The following is a 25,047-nucleotide window of genomic DNA, read 5'->3' as shown; positions in this document are numbered from 1 at the left end:
TGACAGCATATCAAAATTAAAATTTGAATAAATCATTGTCAAGGTCTATGCATTTAAGGGTTAACTTCTCTTCTGTCGAAATGTGGATCCGTAGAGTTTATTGAATTATAGTTCAATACCAACTAACGCGAATCCGACGTTTCGACATATTTAAGTTTTTGTTTTTAAACGTAACGCAAAACTTTACGAGTAAGTACGTTTAAGGAATCGTAGAACTGTCTGATGTTAAAGTAAACGACATAATTAGAAAACAAGATTTATTCATTATCTACTAATTAGATTTTCCTTAATATTTAACAGCTTAATTATCTATTTTGCGCTACTGTTGGAAAATATTACATTATCTCATTATTCTTGAAGCGTAATTTATAATTACATATTGCATTTCAAGGCAAGTCGGTTTCTATAATAGTAATAGATATTTTATACAAGATTTAATGAATATGTACATTTATCCCTTTACACTCTTGTGGAGGACGTATAGCACCAGGCTACTCGTGATGATGGCACTACTCCTGCAACAAAAGAGAAACGAAATAATTTAATAATAACGAATAATGAATAATATAACGAGAAAATGAACTAATTTTCATTTAACAAAGCACGATATAAAATATTTTTTTTTAACAAGCAAAACACTTTTTTCTATCCCCATTTTTTAAGATCTTTTTAAAATGTTCGCTGGTTCAAATCCTGTCTGACCGTGTAGGTACATTTTTCCTATATAATATAAAATACGATTTCACTAAGCAAGTGCGGTGATTCTCTCAGTGAAAATAAGTACATGGGCATTTTCAGAATTTGGACTCCCTAATTAGCGTATGTTGTTAACAAAAAATAACTCACTGTCAGTTTTGTGACGATAATTAAGCATGAAATTTCAATATAAATATTGTTTTTGTTTTAGTTACATAAACTTTAAGCGGTAATCTACATTCAGAATGTAAAAAAAGTAAATTTTTACACATATTTTATGCCTAATTGTCGTCACAAAACTGACAGCGAGTTAATTTTTGTTAACGACTTACGCTAAACTGGGGGGACCCAAATTCTGAGAATGCCCACATATATATGAACTTTTGAGTTCCATAAATAGTAGAAATCACTAGTTTCAAAAAGGTCAGAGTTGTAAATGTTGATTTCACAAGAGTAATTTATTTGACTCAATTGAAGAACCGAAACTGAACAGACCCGTGTACGTATATCCCTGAACTGTCTTGACTTTAAAATGTAAAGTGAAATAAATATCATACACGAAAAAAAAAACGACAAAAAAACTGGTGGCCGAGCCGGGAATCGAACCCGGGTCATCAGCTTACGCGGCTAACGCCACCACCCGCCCGCCGTGGTAGCCGACGAGATTTCTCTAGTAGGTATATGTTATCTCTGATAAGGCTAGGCGCCTTTGACCGACTCTAAGGGCCAGCAATGTGTGCTTGCACCTATTTCAGTGTATAATTGATGTATAGTAGTGTGACTACTTGAAAAACAACAAATCAAAAAATATTTAATAAAACTATTTGATAATAATATAGAGGTATTTGAACTAGGGAACAACAGTTGTTTAAAATGTAAATCAAATAATATGAAAAGTAACAAACTAGATTGTGGTGATATCGACTTACGAATAAATCAAGTACTGGAACACTTCGTTTCAGTTATTTCGAAGTCACATGTTTACAATCACACGAATAGAGCAAGCACTATAATTAAATGACAGGTGTTTCGCTTCTCGTCACCATATTTTGGCGTTTTCAACCAGATGTGAAATCTAATACAAAAGTAAACTGCCTTGAAGACGCAATTAACATTTTTCACATTATATTTCGCAAATAATCATTTAAAAAAAAATATTTCCTGTACTTAAAATCTCTAGTGCCGTATATAAGATCGTAATTATTCATGAAGTCTGTTTAAATTTTATTTAAATAGATAATATGGTACTTTCCTATACTTAAAATAAAAAAATATGCATTGCAAAAAATAAAGCACCAAATAATTAGATGAAAAATATGGACAGTAGTTATTTTTAAACATTATTTCCAGCGTTGCAAATAGAAAAAAAAAACCAAACGTTTTTTTTTCCGAATTATGAAAAAAAAAATGAAAAAAAACCAAGCACCATGGTTTTTTTTCTACATATGTTTTTTTTCAGATGAACAAATAATACGACAATAACGGTTTTTCGTGATTTGTAACGTTTCAATAACAATAACGTAAATTTTAATTCGATAAACATTCAGTATGCAAACGTTTATTGGGGAATCACCGATGCGGCGTGGAGCGTGGAGAGGCGGTGGTGTTGCCAACAGTAAATAGCGACAACTACTAACTACAGATTGTGTAAATGTTAGTTTTATATGTAAAACCAGAAATTAAAGTTATTAAATGTAAATTCGTTTAATAGTTAACATAAAGTCTAAAAAAACCGTCCAAAAGTATTAACTGTTTTGCAAATTTTGAGATTTCGTCCTTTAGAAAAAAAACATACTCCAGAAAAAAAACTGTTTTTTTTTCATGTTATTTTTCAAGCCAGAAAAAAAAACGTTTTTTGCAACCCTAATCATTTCTATTAAATCGAATATAAATGTGTAAGTTAATGAGTTTACCGTAACGTCACTTAGTGATATCTTCACATAATTCCATACTACCAAATCGTTTTGACAGTTCTTAAAAAAAACTGATTTGAGTGGTAGGAAAGTATTCTAATCAATTATTTGAAATATATTTGTGACTCACCATTATAGAAAAGGGTCGCCACATCCGTACACGATTGTGTCGTACCTCTTGTATAGCCATTATCAAATTACGCATACTACTTTGTGTGGTTTATTGACGTGTACGTAAACACTTCATCTGCATAAAGTTTTGTTGATGTGGTAAAGTACTCACCACACTGCTACCCGCGCCCGCTTAGAGTGTCTATACACGTTGTACATCGATATCTTGTACTCCCGGCTGTCTCGGAACTGACGCAGGATCTTATCAGCTCTGAAAAGTTCAATGTAAATAAATGTTTTGTGGAGTATGTGCGAAAACTTACAGTTAATGTCATCGTCATTCATGATTTGCTCATTCAACCTTTGATCGCCCACTGTTGAGCAAGCCTCTCTTCGTAGCATAAAGCTTATCAACAGCTGTCACTGTCGCAAATGTCATAAAACAAAACAATATAGGTCAGTATAATTTCTTTGTTGAGTGTTGACGTTGACCAAGGTGAAATGTGCTTCGATTTTCGTTTGTTTTTATTTAATTTTTCTACTATTAATAGCTAAAGCGTGATTTAAATTCTTGAAAGTAAATATAATAATTGTAGAAAATTCAATGATATGAACCGACATATTTAGTTGAAAATGTGTAACTTACGTATACTGCGAACTGACGGCAAGTAACGCCGAGCGTTTATCATGTGGCTTCACGTCAACGGATCCTAGGCCGGCCAGGAGCGAAGCCAACTGTAAAAAATGTTTTAAATTAGAATTTTGGATCATATTCAATTAGTCCATTCTCCCGAGTTAGCTTTACCAACGGAGTCTACGTTGAGTAAATTAAAGAAGATTGCAGCGTGAAAAAAGTTAAAATAAGAGTTTGTCCCGTCAACGCCCAGATACCGTTAGAGCGATATGGTGGACGCTAGTCTCCGTGAATTTCGAGTCAACAATGGACGAGAAGTAGCGTGGGTCTGAGAAACGAGCTGCTATCTTGTATCGGAGGTCAGGTCTCATCTTGGGTCACTAAACGGAGTGAATAAGTAATGAATAACTAACTACATACTACTTATGTTCCAAAATTGGACAGTATCAAAAATAAAATATTGCTATTCTTAGTCACAAGGGTCTAATCATTTATTTACAAAAAGATAGGTACAAACAGATAATACACTGGTATCACGCAACAAGACAGGTACACTGAGAGAAAATACAACCAGTTTTCATGTTCGTTCAACAAGTTTTTTGGTTAAAATAGCGCCTACGCGCTCTTTGGTTCAAACAACAAGCTACTTGTCATTTGAATCGGCAATATATTTGAATCAACAAGTCGATTTTATAAAAACAACCTGACACATATTGTTTTAAACATACGTTTGGCTAATTCAAACGGATAAACTTCGGCCATTGAGAGTCAAGGTGAGGCATTGGCAGTTAGCCTAGATATAGCGAAGGCATTTGATCGGGTCTGGCATAGGGGCCTTTTGTCGAAGTTACCATCTTATGGACTGCCCGAGGGATTATGCAAATGGATTGCCAGCTTTTTGTCCGGCAGACGCATACGAGCCGTAGTAGACGGTAGCTGCTTCGATAGCATGGACATAAACGCTGGCGTCCCGCAAGGTTCTGTGCTATCCCCAACGCTGTTCTTGCTGCATATCAATGACATGTTGTCTATCGGCGACATCCATTGCTATGCGGATGACAGTACTGGGGATACATTTTACACGGGCCGTGCTAATATCCCTCGTTCAGTGGTGCTAGAAAGTCGTGAAAAGCTTGTGTCGGACATCGAGAGGATTCTGTCCGGAGTCTCGGTGTGGGGTCGGGACAACCTAGTCTGTTTCAATCCCACTAAGACACAGGTGTGTGCGTTCACCGCTAAGAAAACCCCATTTACTGTGGTTCCACAGTTTCAAGGCACAGCCCTTACCTTGTCAGGAAGTATTGGGATCCTCGGAGTCGACATTACGAGTAGCGTCCACTTCCGTTGTCACTTGGAAGGGAAAGCTGCGTTGGCATCCAAAAAGCTCGGTGTGCTCAACAGAGCGAGGGGATACTTTACTCCGGGGCAAAGACTGCTCTTGTACAAGTCGCAAGTTAGACCCCACATGGAGTACTGCTGTCACCTTTGGGCAGGAGCACCTGAATACCAGCTTGGACCCTTTGACTCGATCCAGAGACGCGCTGTACGAATTGTCGACGATCCCAAACTCACAGGCGGTATTGAACCCTTAAGTCTAAGGAGGGACTTCGCCTCCTTATGTGTGTTCTATCGCCTGTACAATGGGTTGTGTTCTGAAGAACTGTTTGACATGATGCCAACGTCCACTTTTCATCATCGCACCGCTCGCCATCGACAGGGCGCTCATCCACACACCTTGCAACCTAAATGGTCGCGCACCGTGCGGTTTCAGAGGAATTTCCTCCCACGAACGCTCCGGCTGTGGAACACAGAGAACCTCCTATAGAGTGGCAATCTTGTATATTTTGTTCGCGATACGAGTCACCAGTGTTTGGGGTGCGAGGAGCGGGCGGAGAATGTGTTAAGCGCGCTGTGATTGGCCGTTTCAAGGACGGCGGGCAGTCGCGCCAGATGAAAAGGGACAGAAGTATGACTGTCCCTCTACTGACGCGTAAGTGGCCAATGTAAGTTGACCTATGCCGGCTCTGAATAAATTATAAATATGACTTATTTGTGGAATAAAATGCCGTCTGTTTTTAAATTTGAGCTTCTTGTTACCAATCCACACCATTTCACACTACAGGTGGACATCTTTAAGGCATCAAAATACCCTTTATAAAAAAATAAAAATAAAAAAATAAACAACAAGTCGAACTTAGAGTGTAAGGATTGTCAGGTAGAGGAAGGATTGGGTAGGGCTGCGCCGTCGTTTAGGCCGAAGAAGTTTTTGAAGGAGTTAAATTTATGGCGCGTACCCCGGATACACATGCTTGTAGCACAGATTATAGAAAGTGACTAGATTACAGTATAGTAGTATCTTCATTCTGCATTATTATATGGGGTTGGAGTCTGCCTTTGCAAATATACCTAGTTCACAGTTACAGTGTGTTTTTTATTAATTACAATGTGAATAAAATTAATACAAAAACTATGAAGCATTATTAGCTTTCCCTATTTTTTTGATAGATATCTGTCTATGTAGCACTGCGAAGATCTTTGGATAAAAATAAGATAAGTACATGTCATCAACGGAACAATTAGTTTGTTGGCATGAGGTAGCGATTCTTTTGCACTAAACATGTCCACCGTATCTCCATTTACAATTTTATTTCCTACCTCAGTGCACAACAATAAGGTAGACATTTAAACAAATGACAAGCAAAAACAGATGGCGGATATGCTTAGCGGTTCGCGGTATGTGCTGAGAGATAGACATGCCCATTGGATTTATTGTCCGTTGGCCGGTCGCTTGGATGCCAAGAGTGCGGCGGATCAACTCGTCTGTTGGTATGTCTGGCCATTTGTCCTTGTCTGACAATCCAGGTAATGTCGATAAACAGGAAGGCCATAGGGTAGATAAGTACCCATAGATATGGATTAAGCTTTAGGTATATGTCTTGTGCATCAGTTTAAGAAAGTCTTGGGTAAGTTGCTTACAGGATAGAGTTACATTTATAATTTTCAAATACGGCTGCAAATGCTTTTAATTTCAAGAAACCTACAGCTTTCGTAGCTAGTACCAGTATCCTTTCACGGCTATCGCGCGCCGGCCCAGCACGAGCGGCCACAGAACACAACCTTGGTGAGTTGTTTCTTGTAATGTTTATTTGCAAGTTTTCTGTAACAACATGCAACCTGGCAGGCAAGTATGGTCACGCAATAAATGATATAAACATCAGGCCGTCCCTATCGCACTATTTATAATTGCGATAGGGACGGCGCGCGACCATGGTTGCCTGCCTTTTTTTTTAACGTTGGGGAAATGCATTTACGCATGCCGTCCGGTCCGGGAGACCAGGGGCGATGACGGACTAACCAGAATAGGACTACCGTCTAAAAACACCAACGAATTCCGTCTCCGCCTTGGGTGGAGTGTCGCAGGGTCACTATAAGCATTCCACCACGTCTGGAAATATGGAATATTTACGGCATTGACCAAGAAAATAGATGTGTCATTTCAACGCTAAATTGAAAATTATTTCTTATTCACTAAGTTTTGCTGTATATTTGTGGGTAAAAACTTTAGACAGATTGTTTATGGTAAGTATTCTTTATCAAAAATTCAATAAGAGCAAGACACATGCAGCAGGTGCACTTACTGAAGTTTTACCTTCATAGCAACCTGAATATATTCTAATGGTGCAATAGCAACTGGCATAATAATGCCATTGTAATATCTATCTATAGCCTGCTGTGACACCGACGAGACTATCGCAATGATCTACCGCGGCTGGCGATCGCAGCGCTCGTATTTATATCCCAACCTTAAATTAACCTTGACAGTGGCATGAAAAATTACCATCCGTACATTTAAGAAATCAAACACCGACGAGCTGATTAAAAAAAAACTGAAGCTAAAATAAAGTTTCTCCGTGACAGTTGGTCATTATCAATCAGTCTTAACCGGGGTGCACTAATGAATGTGTGGGTTAGGTCTATGTGTGTGTTTTCCGTTGGCGCGGGTCCAAACGGTACTTATCTGACTTTGTCACTAACACAGTGTTTCTGTGTTCCCATGTTGTGAACAGGTGGGGTTACGTGATTTAAACTTGGTCTGGAAGCTGTGCTATTTTTGGGGTACTTTTCTTAGTTTGCGTAGGTAACGGTGACGCAGGGCTGGTGGTCATGGTTATTAGTAGGAAAGCGCAGGTGACTTGTAGAGGCTAATTGGGATACAAAACGGGATCTGCTTATAACGCATTTGCCGCTAGGTCCATAACTACAGAACCTATGTTTATGCTGTTTATATGTATTATTTGTTGTTATATGATTCAATAATTATATCAAATGATCGTTATAACGACTAAAAATATATCAAAAAAAGTTATATCGATCGATACGCACCCTGTTTATATAATGCAATACAGAATAGGCTAGTTTCCTACTAGTCAAATCAGCTTCTTTTTAAGAACTGTCAAAACGATTTGCTAATATGGAATTAATATGAAATACTGAGGAGTGACGTCACGGTCAATTCAGTTACTTTATATCTTTCTGCTTGATTTATTAAATAGAAATTATGTTTTTAAAAGTAACTACCTACTGTCCATATTTTTCTTTTAATTATGTGGTGTTTTATTTCGTGCACTGCATGTAAGTACTTATAGGAAACTAGCCTATTAGATTCATAGAATTTGGTCAAGCGACCTTGGTTAAAGGGACTGTTCGGGGCGTTTAGGCAACGTCATACTCGCTTACGCTCTGTAGCGAACAAAACGCAGCAGTCACAGTCGCGCTAATATCGAAGTGTGATAGAGAGGCACAAAGTGATTTTGTACCTATGTTAGAAGAGCAAACGATCGTGTCCTTGTCTAGATTCCCAGTGTACACAAAAAGCTTTAATTTTAAATTTCAAAATGATTGTCGCAACAAGTAGTAGGCTCAGGGACCCATTTCTCAAAACTGAAAGTTACAAGTTACAAGCGGAAGTCTCTTTCCAACTTGTCATATTAGACAAAGACAACCATTTGTAAATTGTAACTTGTAGCTTCAAGAAATGCGCCCCAGATGGTGACGTCGAAGTCAAAAGAATAGGCAGGATAGTAAAGATCAACTTTCATTATCATAATAAATAACTTCTGGTACTTTTTAACCGACTTCAAAAAAGGAGGAGGTTCTCAATTCGACTGAATGTTTTTTTTTTTTTTTTTTATGTATGTTACTCGATATCTCCGAGAATTGTGGACCGATTTTCAAAATTTTTTTTTTGATCGTACGAGTATAACCCCGAGATGGTCCCATTGGCACCAAGTCGGGGTCTGATGATGGAATCCTGGAGAAATCGAGGGAACTCTTCAAATGTTATAGGCACATGTAATGTTTTTAGTGTATTTTTCAAAGGTACACCAGTATTTACGCCTGATGGTAATAATTTTATGTGGCTGAGCTGATGATGGAAGGTCAACTCCTCAATGGTTAGGAGTTAAAGGATAATTCTTTCACTAGTGTGCATATATTCGGACTGATACATATAATATCAATAGGAACCACTAAAAATAAACTTTTTAACAAAAAATAAAACCGCCTTCAAAAATAAGCGCGTTACAAAACACGGAGAAACTAAAAAGCAAAAAATAATAAACCTTTGAATTCAGATTTCTTATCGTATTGCAATAATCTAAACATCCAAATTATAAACAAATCAATTATTTTTGGAGTCGGTACCAGCGTGCGTATGGTTGGGTGGGGCAAACAGGCAATAGCAAGGCGACGAACAGGTCTGGTACCGACTACAAAAATAATTGATTTGTTTATAATTTGGATGTTTAGATTATTGCAATACGATAAGAAATCTGAATTCAAAGGTTTATTATTTTTTGCTTTTTAGTTTCTCCGTGTTTTGTAACGCGCTTATTTTTGAAGGCGGTTTTATTTTTTGTTAAAAAGTTTATTTTTCCTATATATTTATTGTTATGCTCCATCATTGTATTTACCCATGTTCTACAGACAATAAATGAATTATAAATTATTTTTGTTTTTGCCTGTTGTACTTAGTCGGTAAGATAAACCAGGTACCAGTGCTCGACAAGCTAATACCCAATAGCTGACACCCCTCTGACACTTTTATAGGCAATGACTTGTGATTAAAAGTGGCATCTACTGGGACACTGGAACATTGGTACTTATACCGTATAGGGACTAGAAAAAACAGCAGTTTTTAAATCATTGGCACATTACAGAACATGGTATGTGTTCATGAACCAGAAATTATAGTTGTTAACTTAAATTCGCTTAATACTTAACACAAAGTCTAAAATAACCGTATCAAAGTATTAACTGCCTCACAAATTTTGAGATTTCGTACTTTTGAAAAAAAAAAAAAAAAAAACATATTCCAGAAAAAAATTTTTTTTTCTAGACAGAAAAAAAGCCTATTTTTTTGCAACCCTATGTGTGACCTCAAAACCTAGGTAAATATTTTACATGTTACGTTATGCCGCCGTTGTCCACTAAAGGGTTAAGCGCGCCCGGAACTCGTGACGTCTATATTTGTCGCTCGAGACAACGCGGACGCGGACGGACGGAAATAGCCGCTTGTTTGGCGTTATGCAACTATACCAGTACAGAACGCAAAGATTTCTGCTTATATGATGATGTAATAACTTATGGTGCTCTTACACGGGCAACGCAATTCCAAGCAATTTACATACATACATTTCTGCTTATATGACGATATAATAACTTACAAAATATCTTATTATGATCTTATTTTTAATAAGAGAGCGTCACGTCATAGTTTTTACGGCTTTTAAAGAGTAGGATATTATTGTACTAATAGTACAGTTGATTGATTAATGATAGACAGTAAGAAGTTGTGATAATGTTTACAAACAAAATAAGGATGGGGTTGGACGAAAATGTTATTTATATTATTATAGTTTTTTATAAATTGGTAATAATGAGTTATGAGCCAAGATAACCAAGGAATAGGAATAGATGATATGGCAGACTTCCTTTTAATAAAGTGGCCCAATCGCGGATCCAGCTTCGTGCCCAGGGGGGGGGGGGTCACGTGGTAAAGGCCCAGGACTCAGGGGGGGGTCCACGTGGTCTATTTGTATGGCCAACCTAGGCTCCAGGGGGAGGGTCATGACCCCCATGACCCCCCCCCTGGATCCGCGCATGAAGTGGCCATCACTAGTACCAAAACATGTATAACTCCGGTTAGACAGATAAAGTCTAAGAAAAAAACGTAGGTAAGTACACCGGAACCATCAAGAATAATGCACGGTCGAGTAGATGGCGCTACATCATTGGTTGACTCTCGGATAGGCACTTATTAACATTTGTAAATTTGTATGTATATGGGCCAAGTTGTTAAAAACAGAGGTTCAAAAGTTTTAATCCTGTGTCGAGAGACGGCAGTCTATGCACTATGACTACACAATACTACACATTTTACATTGAGAGTAACTCTCTATACCTCTATACATATACTCGATCTTCTTTGCTAGTACTAAACTGAGACGAGTGAAGGGAGAGGGGAAAGCAGCAGTGGGACCAAGTAATTGAATAATTCTAGGATAAATACGACAATTATAATAGCTTCTTTGTTGTGACTACAGTTTTGCAGGCATCAACACAAGCAGATAACTCTAATCTAAAAAGCATATTTAAGACACCCTGTTTGAGTTCAAATAATCTAATATTGTCTTCGGTGACCGCGATAGTTACTCATGAAATAAAACTATGGAAACGGATTAAATCGCGTATAATGAATTTAAAATTCATCCCGACGTTTTTTAAATTTTAAATTCATTATAAGCGATTTAATCCGTTTCCATAGTTTTAGATTAATTGGTTAACTATTTTTTTAACATAGTAATGGTAATTTTTTTGAATATTGTATAACTAGCTTTATTAATAGTGTGTGAACCTGCCTTAAAGATCTATATTATTTGTGGTCATGGTTCGTTAATATTTCTTGTATGTGGGTAGCTTTTGCACATAGTAATTTTTCCTCAGTCACCCGTTGACCACGAACGCTGTAAAGAGTTCGAAACCTCGGGTGAATTTTAAATTCATTATACGCGATTTAATCCGTTTCCATAGTTTTATTTCATTCAAATAATCTGTCAATCACAGAAAACCTTAAATGATTGAAAAATAAGCGCTATAAAAAGTATCAAACGTATCATTACAATTTATGATTTTAAAATAATTTCAAACGCCTGTAGGTTTGCGGAGAGCGATGTCTAGAATAGAGCGAAGTAACAGATGAAAAGTAGGAAGGCAGAATCCGTCAAAGTACGACATTTGTAGGAGAGGATGATATTGATAATTCGTACCATAAGGACCTTTCATGTATGGAACACGACCGGTCTGGCCTATCAGGTAGTGACCCTGCCTGCTAAGCCGCGGTCCTGAGAGCGAATTCCGGTAAGGGCATTTATTTGTGTGATCAGTACCACAGAACTTTATTTATATAGAAGAAACAAGTTCATCTATTTGTATAGGGGCCGAGCGTGTCAAATTTTGTACTGAAGTTGTTTCTTGCCTGTAATTTTAAATATGTCTCAGGCTCTTGATTGTTCATAATTTTTGTGTTGTTGCAATTGAATATCACGTAACGAGGCATTTTTTATGTTTTGATTGACTTCAACACAAAAATTGACGCCCGAAAGCTGCAAGCTGCGATTAAAGACGGACAACTCAGTGGATTTCACTGAGTTCATTTGACACGCTAAGTAGATACGTTTGCTTGATCTATGGTATATATGACATCTGTGATCAGTACAGATGTGTTTTGTGGGACACTGTTCTAATGTAAACTGTTTATTTGTGTGTTAATAAATAAATAATAATAATAATAAATAATTTGTTCCTCAGTCAGGGGTGTTTTCTATCCTTCTTATTCATAAACGTCCACTAAAGTTATCAACCCGATAAAGTTTGTTTGTCCCTTTCCGACGTATCGGTGTGATAGAAAGGGACAAACGAACTTTATCGGCTTGATAACTTTAGTGGACGATTATGAATAAAGGGGTAAGTACTTATACACCGTGTTTCACTTAACACTAAAAACCTGAAAACCGTTTGTTCAGAATCGAGAGTAGAATCGATTGAGCTATATCTTGATGGGGGTAATATTTTTTGTTTTAATTTGTATTATTAGTTATTGTTTACGTGCCCATTCTACAAATTCGTTATACAACATTGTGCATATCATATTGCTAGAGGTTGTATACCTTTTTCAGTAATTAGGGGTAATACTGGCTGGTTACTTGGACGATTATTTTTTCCGCTACGAGTTTGACGTTGTGCGTCACTTAAATTTTAAAGTTTATCATAAGTCATAACAAATTGAACTCTTACTTAATTACAACCTTGTCATTTTGAATGTTAGGTTTAAATTTGCTTACTGCGTCACCTGTATAATTTGAAGTTTACTGTGACACAGTTTAACGTGCTTTACAGTGACATAGCTGTCTATTGGTACACCTTATGTCGTTGCAGTAACGTACACAATTAATCAGTTTTAAGGTTTACGATGGTAGCTAGCAATTATTTTATTGAGTGTAGAGTTAAAAGTCCAGTAGAGCTGCACAGAAAATTAAATATTCAATTTAAAAAAATAATAATCATCAAATTAAAAAATTAACATTCTAGATACGTTTAAAAAAATAAAAATCAGTTGGGGTGTCTGAGGTTTTGAGTGATACCGGAAACACAGTGTATTAAATCTTGATACCCCCCTCCCAACTGAGGGGGGACTGAAATATTCTCGACGCGAGGCGTAGGGTTAGAGCCGGCGTAGCTTTATTTGACGTTCATATGCGCATTGTAATATGCCTACAATACAATACAATACAAATACTCTTTATTGCACACCTCAATACACGAAACAACATAGCAAGTATAAACAACAACTTAAGAGGTAAAACAAGAGGCGGTCTTATCGCTAAAGAGCGATCTCTTCCAGACAAACTAGGTAGTGGAGAATAATAAATTTAACCTTGTAAGTAGGTGTACTAAATGTACTACTTGAAAAACCCCTACTTACCTACCTACCCTACTTGAAAAATAAATATTTCATTTTCATTTTTAAATATATCGTTGTCTGAGAGTACATCACAAGCCTCCTTGAGCTTCCCGTGGGACTCAGTTAATCTGTGTAAAAACGTCCTATAATATTTACTAGCATTTTGCCCGCGGCTTCGCTCGCGTTAAATTCGAAAATTGCGGAATGCTCCAAACAAACTTCCACCCCCCAATTTAGGGAAGTGGGGGATTAGAAAGAGACAAAAAGTAGCCTATGTCACTTTCCATCCCTTCAACCATCTCCACTTAAAAAATCACGTCAATTCGTCGCTCCGTTTTGCCGTGAAAGACGGACAAACAAACAGACACACACACTTTCCCATTTATAATACTAGTATTGATTTATTTGTAATGTTTGTTACCTTTTCTACGTTAAGCACCCTTTCCTTCAGAGCTCTGACGTGCAACCAGTCGGGCCGCTGGCGCGGCGGGTCGTCGCCTTCTAGGTTCTGTAATGAAAATAGGCAATACAAACTATACTGGGACCGTACAATAATTACCGACCGAACAGTTCATTTTAATAGACCAGGGGCCCGTTTCTCGAAAGGTACAAGCCTTGTATTACAAGTGTGTTTCCATGACAACCCATACGATTTGACAGTTCGCGCACTTGTAATACAAGGCTTATACCTTTCGAGAAACGGGCTCCAGATATCACCTTTTTCGATAAGACCACAAAGGCCATCTTCTTAATTGATATAACTATTCCGAATACGCACAACATTCAGTCCACAATCAACGAAAAATTAACAAAATACAGAGACCTAGCAATAGAACTCAGACGCCAGTGGCAAGCCACTACTGAACACATAGTCCCCATAGTAATGTCCACAACGGGAGTAGTCCCTAGGACACTAAGCGACAGTCTTCAGATCCTGCACATCCCAACCCAAGTCATACATACCCTACAAAAAGCTGCAATTCTAAATACATGCCGACTAACAAGAAAGTTTTTGACTTCATCTACAATAACAGAAAATAACACTTAATAATGATTTTTATGCTTGGCTATGGCCCGCATATTAAATAAATCACCCTTTAAAAAGGAGTAAAAAGAAAATAAAAACAAATAATAATAATAATAAGTGGCGAGTCACCACCTGAATCGATAACTTGTGCCAACAATGTTATGGCAGATGTTCGGATTTCTTTGCAATAGAATAGCCCAGTTTTTTGTTTCCACCCAAACTTAAACCATATACCAGTATTCTCTCCATATTATTACAATAGTTTCCAATGCCTGTTGAAACCGATTTACGGATATTTATTCATGCACCTGTGAATGGGTTCCAGCAGTCGTTCTACATGACATCAAATATCTCCAAACGGACTCTACGTGTTGGATCTATTTCCCCACGCACGCCTTATAAATGACCGGGCTCGAAAGACCCGAGAGTTTAAAAACGGAGCAACAAATAATAAAAATGTATTGGAAAACTGCATGATTATGATTATGCATGAGCTGAGCTTACTTGAAGTTGGTATTTTTTGATAGGTAGAGACACAGATGAAGTTTTGTGTTTTCAGCGGATGTGATAAATATGCCATTTGCCACTAAGCGGGGTTGAAATAAATAAATAATAATTATAATAAATATTATAGAACATTCTTACACAGATTGACTGAGGCCCACGGTAAGCTCAAGAAGGCTTGTGTTGTAGGTACTCAGCAACGATATATATAATATATAAATACTTATATACATAGAAAACATCCATGACTCAGGAACAAATATCTGTGCTCATCATACAAATAAATGCCCTTACCGGGATTCGAACCCGGGACCGCGGCGTAGCAGGCAGGGTCACTACCGACTGCGCCAGACCGGTCGTCGAAACGTGAAATCGTAAACAATTAATTTTATTATGCTGCTGGGTCAATCCGCGGCAAGAGTAAACATAAGTCACGATTTTATGGCATGTTCAATTCATTCACTATGCAACTTCAAGTGATAATCCATACTAATATTATAAATGGGAAAGTGTGTGCGTCTGTTTGTTTGTCCGCCTTTCACGGCAAAACGGAGCGATGAATTGACGTGATTTTTTCGGTGGAGATAATTGAAGGGATGGAGAGTGACATAGGCTACTTTTTGTCTCTTTCTAACGCGAGCGAAGCCGCTGGAAAAAGCTAGTCTGTCTCTAAATAAGTGTTACTTTCCCGATATATGCATAAATCCTTTCATTTGTAACTGTAGTTCAAATAAACACTCAATGAAGTCGTGACTCACGTTACTTTTACGTGGATTCACCCTGCTACTATCTCGTTGCAAACATAGACAGAAAACGATCTACATACTGTCCTTGTCTGGTTCTAGCACCAAAAGTAAAGGAAAAGTGTTCTCATTTGCAGACTATAAATTTCTTGTATTTACCAGGTGGAGGAATCAGCTGGAAGAATCTATTTACAACTAGCTTTTGCCCGCGGCTTCGCTCGCGTTAAAAAGAGACAAAAATTAGCCTATGTCACTCTCCATCCCTTCAACTATCTCCACTTAAAAAATCACGATAATTCATCGTTCCGATTTGCCGTGAAAGGCGGAAAAATAAACAGACACACACACTTTCCCATTTATAATATTAGTATGGATGGATGTACTTAACGGCTCCCCGTGGAGTTATCGATCATTTAAAGCAGCGTTCGACTTCATCGCAGTTGGCTTTATGGCATTTATGGCGGTAACAAGAAATTCACTCACCATGTACAGAATAGCACCCCGTATAACATTGACCTTGCCGCTGTAAGGAGATAAAGCAGCAAGTGCCTCCGAAGGGCCGACTGGTCGGAACTTGCCGATATTCTCACACGCCGCCCAGTGGCCGAGGCGTATGAAGCAGTAGCCTGGAATTAGGTAACGAATAAAGACTCTAATGTTAAGAAAAATACTGTTGTGTCAGAAAGAGTGACCACACTAACACTCTGGCTACGACAATTGTCTAAGGCAGCATTCCCACTTGAGCGTCGCGTGTCTCAACGGACGTCTCCGCCACGCCGCCTGAATGTAATTCAAAAAACGTCTCTTCAGTACATTTTGTATAGGAAGGACGTAAAACGCGCCCCAGGCCATTTTGAATTACATTCAGGCGGCGTGGCGCGGACGTCCGTTCCGCACCTCAGGACATGCGTCTCTTAGATGTGGCCGGTCCCTAAGGCGACACTAGCGAACGGCGGCCATAAGTAATAAGTATATTGAAGCGAGACACCGCGATGGGAGCTTTCGTTCGCACCTATGTGGGCCAGGCCGTGAGCGTAGACGTCTATGAGAAATGGTACAATTTAAAGTTACACGTCACTTTGCGTCGAGCATTAGTCACACGGCATAGGTTTACTTAAAGCTCGGCCACACATGCGCGTTTTGAGAGCGTAGGCGGAGCGCAATGATAGCGGTGCGCCGGACGAACGCTGGCGTTGCGCCCAGCGGACGCCGCCGGCGGGAACTAACGAGCGCGGATTGCAAACGGAATGCGCGCGGATTGCGAGCGGAACACCAGCGTTCGTCCGGCGCACCGCTATCATTGCGCTCTGCTAACGCTACGCTATCAAAACGCTTTGTCTGGCGGAGGCTTTATACTCATGTTATATCCTTCCCTTTCAACTTTGCTGGGTTTATATGACGCCATAACAATATGACGCCAGTCGCCAATTGGTATCGTGATTGTCAGAGACGTTGATGCTTGGAAGTCTCTAGTGTAGTCTCTCTAACTCGAATTCAAACTAATAGTAGAAAGACACATTTTTACTTTGAACAAAATATACCTTTCACACTTTTTTTATATAAAAAACATCAAAATACGGCTTGCATGTATCAATAAGTATACAAAGTATTAGTAAAATTACCTGAGCAATAGGAGTCCCACCCTGCTTCATGATAAGTTTGCTGCACATCAAATGGCGTACTCAGCTTTATTAGATTTACCCCATTTTGTAATTTCCTGCATTTCGCTTCTGAGAAAAATTCATATAAACTGAAAATCAAAGCATATGCATATAGTTAATAAATAAATCCTTATACTTTGTGTATTGAATTGATTTCAGAGATTTGGGTACCCATAATAACGTTTTTTTTTTAATATTTCTGAACCGAAATAAATAGCTGTAGAACGTAAATAGGTATAGCCAACCAAAAAAAAAGAAGATATGAAACGAATGGAATATAAACCTCATGAAGGCTCAAGGGGCATGCATTATGTATGAATTTAGTAGTAGTAATCACTTTATTGTGTACAACAGTTTATATACGATTTGTAGGAATAGAATTTACATAAAGAATTGAAATGAAAAAGTCGACTTACTCTTGTAACGCATTCGATTTCCACACCTCATCATACGTCAACTTCTTACCCATAACATGAGAAATATATTTCGTGTCAAAGACGTTTGGAAACATCTTGTGAATATTCTTTTTAAACGTAGAATACTTCTTAGGCAACGGTCCTATGAATTGATTATGGAGAAGTACTGTATCTATGAATATGTTGTGACCGACGATGGGTTTCTGGTACTGCTCGAGAAGTGAGATGATTTGAGAGAAGCCTAGTAGGTGGCTCATGAGGTTTTCTTCAGAATCGCTAGTGGAGCGTTGTTGGCGCCTTCTACGTATTTATCTTTGTATATTAGTACCTGGAACAAAATAACAGTTTGTGATACTTAAAAGCGGCTCTTTCAAAGTTTTTCTTTTCCTAAATGAACAATTTTTGCTAAGCAACTTTTCACATTATCACAATGGAATAGTAATCTTTGTACAGTAAAGGTCGATATATCATATTATAAGGCGGGGTATATCATCCTGTTTATCTATAGTATTCGGGAAGCAAACAGCTTTCAGGGAGCGAGCATAGAAGCCCTTTGTAAATACTATGTAATATGTATATTGAAAAAGTTTTCAATTTACACCATAAGGTGGTGGAATTTACAATGAAATCTGCTTTGGTGTGAAATATGTATCAATCAATTCAACTCAGATTGATAGATACGTCACGCTAAAGCAGATTCAGAATCAGACCCATGCCTCAGTCAGATGAAATTTAATAATTTTCAATCAAAATCAACTCTTTCGCACGTGATTCAAAGTTCATTGACAATTTGGCATACTTTCTTTAGTTGAGCATTCAGATTAAAATATTTTGCATAATAAATGATTATACCTATAAACTTATAGATTACCTTGTTACTATTACCTAGGCTATCCGTAGTGAGAACTTCTGGGAAGCGCAGCCTGATTTCATTGTGTAAAACGTATCGGAGCACCGGACTCGCTACATCTATGTACATTGTGTCCTCTTCATTGTTGCTCAACCATCTGAAACATTTTTGTATGTAGAATATAGGCTAGTTTCCTACTAGTCAAATCAGCTTCTTTTTAAGAACTGTCAAAACGATTGGCTAATATGGAATTAACTATGAAATACTGAGGAGTGACGTCACGGTCAATTCATTTACTTTATATCTTTCTCTTTGACTTATTCAATATAAATTATTTTCAAACTTAACTACTGTCCATATTTTTCTTCTAATTACATGGTGCTTTACTTTGTGCACTGCATCAAATATTTTATTTCAAGTATAGGAAACTAGCCTATTGTGCAGAACAGGGCGAGATATTTTGGAGTAGCCCATGATCACTGGCTGCTGGTAAGAGGGCACATTATGGAATTATTATATGGCTGCTCAATAGGCAGATAGAATATCATCAAACTAGGGATGTACCGACTATTGATTTGGCCGACTAGGCCGACTACCGACTAGTCGGCGCTTGGGTGGCCGATTAGTCGGCCAGTCGGCCAAAATATACTTTTCGACTAAATTCACATTTTGAATGTCATTTTTGGTTCTTCATTCGCGGTTTTCATGATTTTTACAGGTTTTAAGGTTCATGCCAATATTTATATACATTTTCCATTTTTAACAACCGGCTTGGCTTAGTGGATAGTGATCCTGCCTATGAAACCTATAATCCTAGGTAGGTACAGATATTTGTTGTCTTGACAAAGAAAGGAATTACCTACCAATAGGTACATAATACAACCATAATTTTCAGCTGATATTTAGTTTTGTACTGTTTTCTATTACTAATGAAGTGCCGACTAATCGGCCTTTTTTGCCGACTAGTCGCCGACTAATCGCCGACTAGGAATGTGGCCGGATAGTCGGCTTTCCCGACTAGTCGGCGACTAGTCGGTACATCCCTACATCAAACACATCAGGCACAAGATAGGGCAAGTTCAAAACCATTGGCAAAGAGTGAAGCAAATGTCTACAGATCCACTTAAACCATTCCGATTCTTGAAAGGTTGTTTCCATGGTTCTAGAGTAACTTTCAGAATCATGACGCAACGAAGCCACGCGGGAACTGTGGGATATGAACTAGCAAGCTGCCAGTGCAATATTACAAGATTGTTTTCTTTCAACCATTCAATTGTTAAGAGTGGCACTGAAATTTGAGCTGCTTCATGTACTTTGCCTACTTCTTTTGGGATACAGGCATGTGTTTATGTAAATAAATAAATATTATAGGACATTCTTACACAGATTGACTGACTCCCACGGTAAGCTCAACAACGATATATATATTATACAAATACTTATATACATAGAAAACATCCATGACTCTGGAACAAATATCTGTGTTCATCACACAAATAAATGCCTTTACCGGGATTCGAACCCAGGACTGCGGCGTAGTAGGCAGGGTCACTACGCGCTAGGCCAGACCGGTCATCAAACGATGTGTGTATGTATGGTATAAAAATTTATTTTCCTTTTGACAGTGTCTACTGTGTACAATACTGCATAAATGATTTGAATAATAAAATAAATAAAATACATACTTAGAAACGTTAGAGCAGTGGCTCTGCAGCAGCTTCTCATCCTCCATCTCCAGCATGCGGGCTAGGTTCTTGAACATCATGTTGTCCGCAAGGTGTTTCCGCACCTGCGCCTCCTCCGCTTTGCTTAGGTACGGAATGCCATCATATGTGAACTGGAATTGCAGAAGAAAGTAGGAATTACAACTAAGCATTCAGAAAACTGCTTGATTTAACCAGATATCTTATACTTTTAAACGAGCAATTCTTGTATATTTATTTATTTATTTATTTATATATTTATTTACACTGACGATCTCGGAAACCGCTCTAACGATTTCGCTGAAATTTGTTATGTGGGGGTTTTTGGGGGTGAAAAATCGGTCTAACTTATCCTTAGGTCCCGGAAAACACGAATTTTCGAGTTTTCATGCATTTTTCTTCGCGCGCCATCTCGTGTGCAGTAGTTGTACTGTTAAGACAGAATTCTTTCGGTCGATGTAAGTACTATTTATTGCAAACACTAGATGGCGACACAGGTCAAGGCTAAAACGAATAGAAAATACACTATTTGAGTTTTTGTGGCGAAATGCGCGCCATCTCGTGTGGAGTAGTTGTGTTGTTAAGGCTGAGAATTCTTTCGCTCGATGTAGGTACTATTCATTTTTGAACTAGATGGAGACACATGTCAAGGATATGAAACAGAACCGAGCGAAGCTCGGTCGCCCAGATATTGTCTCTTATTTCAGTTATTTGACATGAGTTGTTTGACATGATTTGTTTTTAAATTTTGGCTTGTCAGTTGGCAGTGATCCATTTTTTTGTTTTGTTCAACCAACAGGGGTCTAAAGGTGGGCAAAGGAATCTGCCTTGGATTTCCTGTTGCTGTGCTTATTGTACACCATAAGTGATATTTTTTTTCAAATAAGTAGTTTATACTATAGCATAAAAGTGATAACTTATCAATTGTACACCTCAATGGCATAGCTTTATTTGATGTTCACAAGCACATAGTACTGTTGTATATACTGTTTGCTTATGTCAATGTTTTAGTTTCATTTTTAATGTAATAAAATATGGAACTGACGTAACATTTTAATTTATTTCATTTGTGAAGAGAACTGAACACAAACCCATGCATATAAAGCATATTGGCATGGATTAGCATCACCTTTATCATTACAGCAGTTTTTTTTATAGCCTGTATGGTGACTAATTTCACCCACCATTGTGGATGCATACACTGTTCATGGCCTACCCAGTCCCATTTTAGCTTGGGAGTTTTGACCCCAATATTGACAATGCCTGTCCTAGCACGCAATATGGTGTTTCAGACCCAGTTAATCCTTTTCACCCCAAGTATATGATAAATGGCTTTTTGGCAAATCTTCAATTGGGTCTTTAGCAAATCAGTAAGTGACAGCAATATGTAATTTAAATTGCAATTGTATCAAGAAAGTGGTGACGGGTTAACATCTTCCCGTGGGTGTTGTAGACATTGTGGCATACAAACCTGTCACTATGTATATTTACCTTGTTAAAATTAAAGTTGTGTCTACAAAGAAACCTAAGTGTTGAAGCTTGAAATATAAAAGACTGGTCTACATCTCCAAACGCTTGTGGACAGAGATGGAAAGTGTATCCCGTAGCTACATATGTGTCATGTTCTCGGTCATATTGGAACATAGTCAATCCTACTTGGGTCATTATCATTCTACCCACTTCCGATTTGATCTTGTCATACCGCTCTTCACTTGTATCAAATAACCTGAAACCAATTTGATATTTAAATAATAAACACTATTTATTGATTTAAATAAGTCTATATGTAGTAGGAAGCAGGTTAACTATCCTCTAGCAACCCACCATACAAAAATTTTGCTGAAAAAAAAACAGGGCTGAATATTTGTTTGAAAATCGAAGGCATCGAAACAAAAGCAACTCGATTCCATTTAACATAGATTCAAATTGTTCGTAGGTATTTTGTCCTAGTATTAGAACATTGAGCCCCAGGGGTCCATTTCTCAAAACTGAAAGTTACTAGTTACGAGCGGAAGTCTCTTTCCAACTAGTAAATTGTAACTCGTAACTTTGTAGCTTTAAAAAATGAGCCCCTGAAGGTTATAAACGAACATATATTATTATTTACAAACACAAACAAAGAAGAAAGCTTATTTGAGTTTTAATATTTAATCTGATGAAATGTGTGAAAGTGGAGTTCTATAAGAATTTTTTACCGATGTTTGAAGCACTCTCCAGATAATAGGGCCGTGAACTCCGCATCAAAGCCCACAAAACATGACTTCTTCAAGTTTTTACTTATGTTATCAAATTGTTCGGCAAAATTCTTTCGCGTTATTTCCATTTTAGAAGTAGTTCATTTGATTTTACACTAAATCTTTATTTGATTAAAATCTAAATCCACAAATAGATATAACATATAAATTATATTAACAACCGCGAAAATTTGTATAATTTTGCTTATTTTCGTAGTGCTAAATACGCATTTTCTGCAAAACTCTTGTTCACGATTCAAGCTCAAGTCACGTTTGACATTGACATTTAGTTTCACGTGCTAATGTCATTAAAGTTATTCGGGGTAACAAAATTAGCACTCTTTTAGAAGTTTAGAATAAAAATGAGTAAATGGAGAAAAAATATGATTTCGAGAAATCAGATCGAAGTTAATTTCTTACTGTGGAATTTTTTTACGGATTCTTTAATACTTTTTGTTGTCGTTAATCTAAGCTCAAACCATCCAATACGTTTCCGTTCAAAAAAGCGTTAAATTTGAATACCATCATGTTCAGTTTTTAATACGGTAACAAAATGTGTACGAATTTGTGGCTGTCAATGTCACTGTCAGAATGACTTTTAACGACACTTTATTAGTCGACGTTTGCACACATAACGGTAACAACATGTGGACGAATTTGTGGCTGTCATTGTCACTGTCAGAACGGTTTCTGACAGTGACATTGACAGAATTTGTACACACATGTGTAGGTCTGATTACCGAACTGCTCCTAAACCACTGTAACCGCAAATGACAATCTGAAATACGAAGGTTTCTCAAACTTTCTTGTGAAGTTGTGGACTGGTTGCTTTGAATCATTTAAATATGAGCGAATTAAATAATAATAAACGACGACGACCATTTAAGCACTCTTCGACATTTTATAGAAATGTGGGAAAGTTAAGAAAAGTGCAGAATGATAATACAAATAGATAAGCACTTTATAGTTACTTAATGTATTAAATATATAATTATTAATTCTTATTGATAAAAATGAAGTGCAGTGTTGCTTTACACAATAAAAGTAGGAATCAAATGAAATAGAGTATTTACTGTGATATTAATAGAATTTCTGTTGCGCAATGATAGTTTTTTCAGTACAGATGCTGCTTTTTACACGCAGTAGTGCGAGCAAATCAAGCAATGATTCATTTCTTGTCTGGTCGAAACTCTTAGCTTGGATTTAGGTACTGAAAATCGTCATACGATACACGTGCGAAAAGGACATTCACAACTCGTGTCGATTTAAAACACTCCCTTCGTTCGTGTATTAATTTATCGCTACTCGTATCGATTTTCCTCTTTTCCGCACTCGTATCTACAAGTATTTTGTTTGGGTTACAAAAAAAAAACATTTTATTTACTCTACTACGTTTTATTTATGTCTCTTTAACATTACAAATTTGTAGACACTTATCTATACAAAAATCTTGACAAAAGAAGTACAGATCGCTGAAATTAATGTTGATAGTAATATTATTGACGACTACTTCAACAAGTGTCAATTGTGAAATGCCGCAAAATACTAGTTGCTCTATAGAAGACCATAATAATATGATCCCCGATCCTTTACAACCCAGCAGCTCGGTACGCACGTTACATTTTTTTTTAAATCTTCTTTAGTGAGGGCAACTGAGTACGACGGCATATTTAATTGTTTATAAAGTTTGAGGATACCTGGAAAAAAATAATACAAGAATTACGCCATTTTGAAAACAGCTTTCGGTCACGCGTGTACGCTGCGACCATTTTGCGACCGTTTGTCGACCGTTTGGTGACCGTTTGGCGACTGTTTTTTACATGGAATATTACCGTCTTAATCCATATTTTAACAACTTTATTGGTTTTCTAGGCATTATTTTTAATATTTCAGTATAGTGTATGCACCGGAGCCATCGATTTAAACTTCTCTAGATACACTATCACCTACAAATTCGGCACTCAAAAGTGTCCGATCGCTTAGTTGCAAATGTGTGCGTCCAGTTGACAAACGAAAACTTCGCAATGTAGTAAAAACTACTTTCATTTTTTTACAAAAACAACGTTATTTCTTAGTACTTAAAGTTCAATTTCAAATGCAAGCAATTGGCGGTTATGACATTAATGAATGTGATCATCGCGAAAGCCATAAAATTTTATTACCGCAGATCGCAGGTGTGCATATTTTTAAAAAAATCTACGTCTTATTGCAACCAACTTAAGTTTAATTTCGTTTGCGCTGCAACAATCTAAACGCCATTTTTACATTGGGAACGAGGATGGACAGAGGCATCATGGGAGTCGCGCTATGAGATGAAAGGCGAGAATGAGGAAATTTGCGGTATTTTTGCGAAAAACTGTTTTAAAAAATCCTATTAGATAGAAAATTTCTTAAGGAACAAAACGTTTGGTATAACATTTTTCGAGATGTTGCGTATTTTAAGCGAAAAAAAATGAGTTTTTACTGTACGATATTTTTATTGATATTATCTCAAACAAAAAAATATATAAGGTACGGCGGGACAATTTGGACTG

General features: G+C 37.4%; 1 protein-coding gene across 1 annotated transcript; it reads right to left on the bottom strand.

Annotated features, from left to right (window-relative positions):
• Window positions 1–243: 243 nt before the first annotated feature.
• LOC125228388 (pre-piRNA 3'-exonuclease trimmer-like) lies at window positions 244–22,768 on the bottom strand. The gene is given in 12 exon segments (XM_048132938.1): window positions 244–515; window positions 2,893–2,991; window positions 3,367–3,455; window positions 13,797–13,883; window positions 16,133–16,275; window positions 17,272–17,399; window positions 17,727–17,997; window positions 18,000–18,054; window positions 18,598–18,733; window positions 20,262–20,413; window positions 21,771–22,005; window positions 22,475–22,768. Coding segments are annotated over 12 exon segments (1,587 nt in total). The 5' UTR covers window positions 22,603–22,768; the 3' UTR covers window positions 244–451.
• Between the last annotated feature and the right edge of the window lie 2,279 nt (window positions 22,769–25,047).

The sequence above is a fragment of the Leguminivora glycinivorella genome, chromosome 7 (genome assembly GCF_023078275.1).
Source record: "Leguminivora glycinivorella isolate SPB_JAAS2020 chromosome 7, LegGlyc_1.1, whole genome shotgun sequence".
NCBI classification, from domain to species: Eukaryota; Metazoa; Arthropoda; class Insecta; order Lepidoptera; family Tortricidae; genus Leguminivora; species Leguminivora glycinivorella.
The sequence above is the reverse complement of the archived record's forward strand: the minus strand, read 5'-3'. Positions and strand labels throughout refer to the sequence as shown.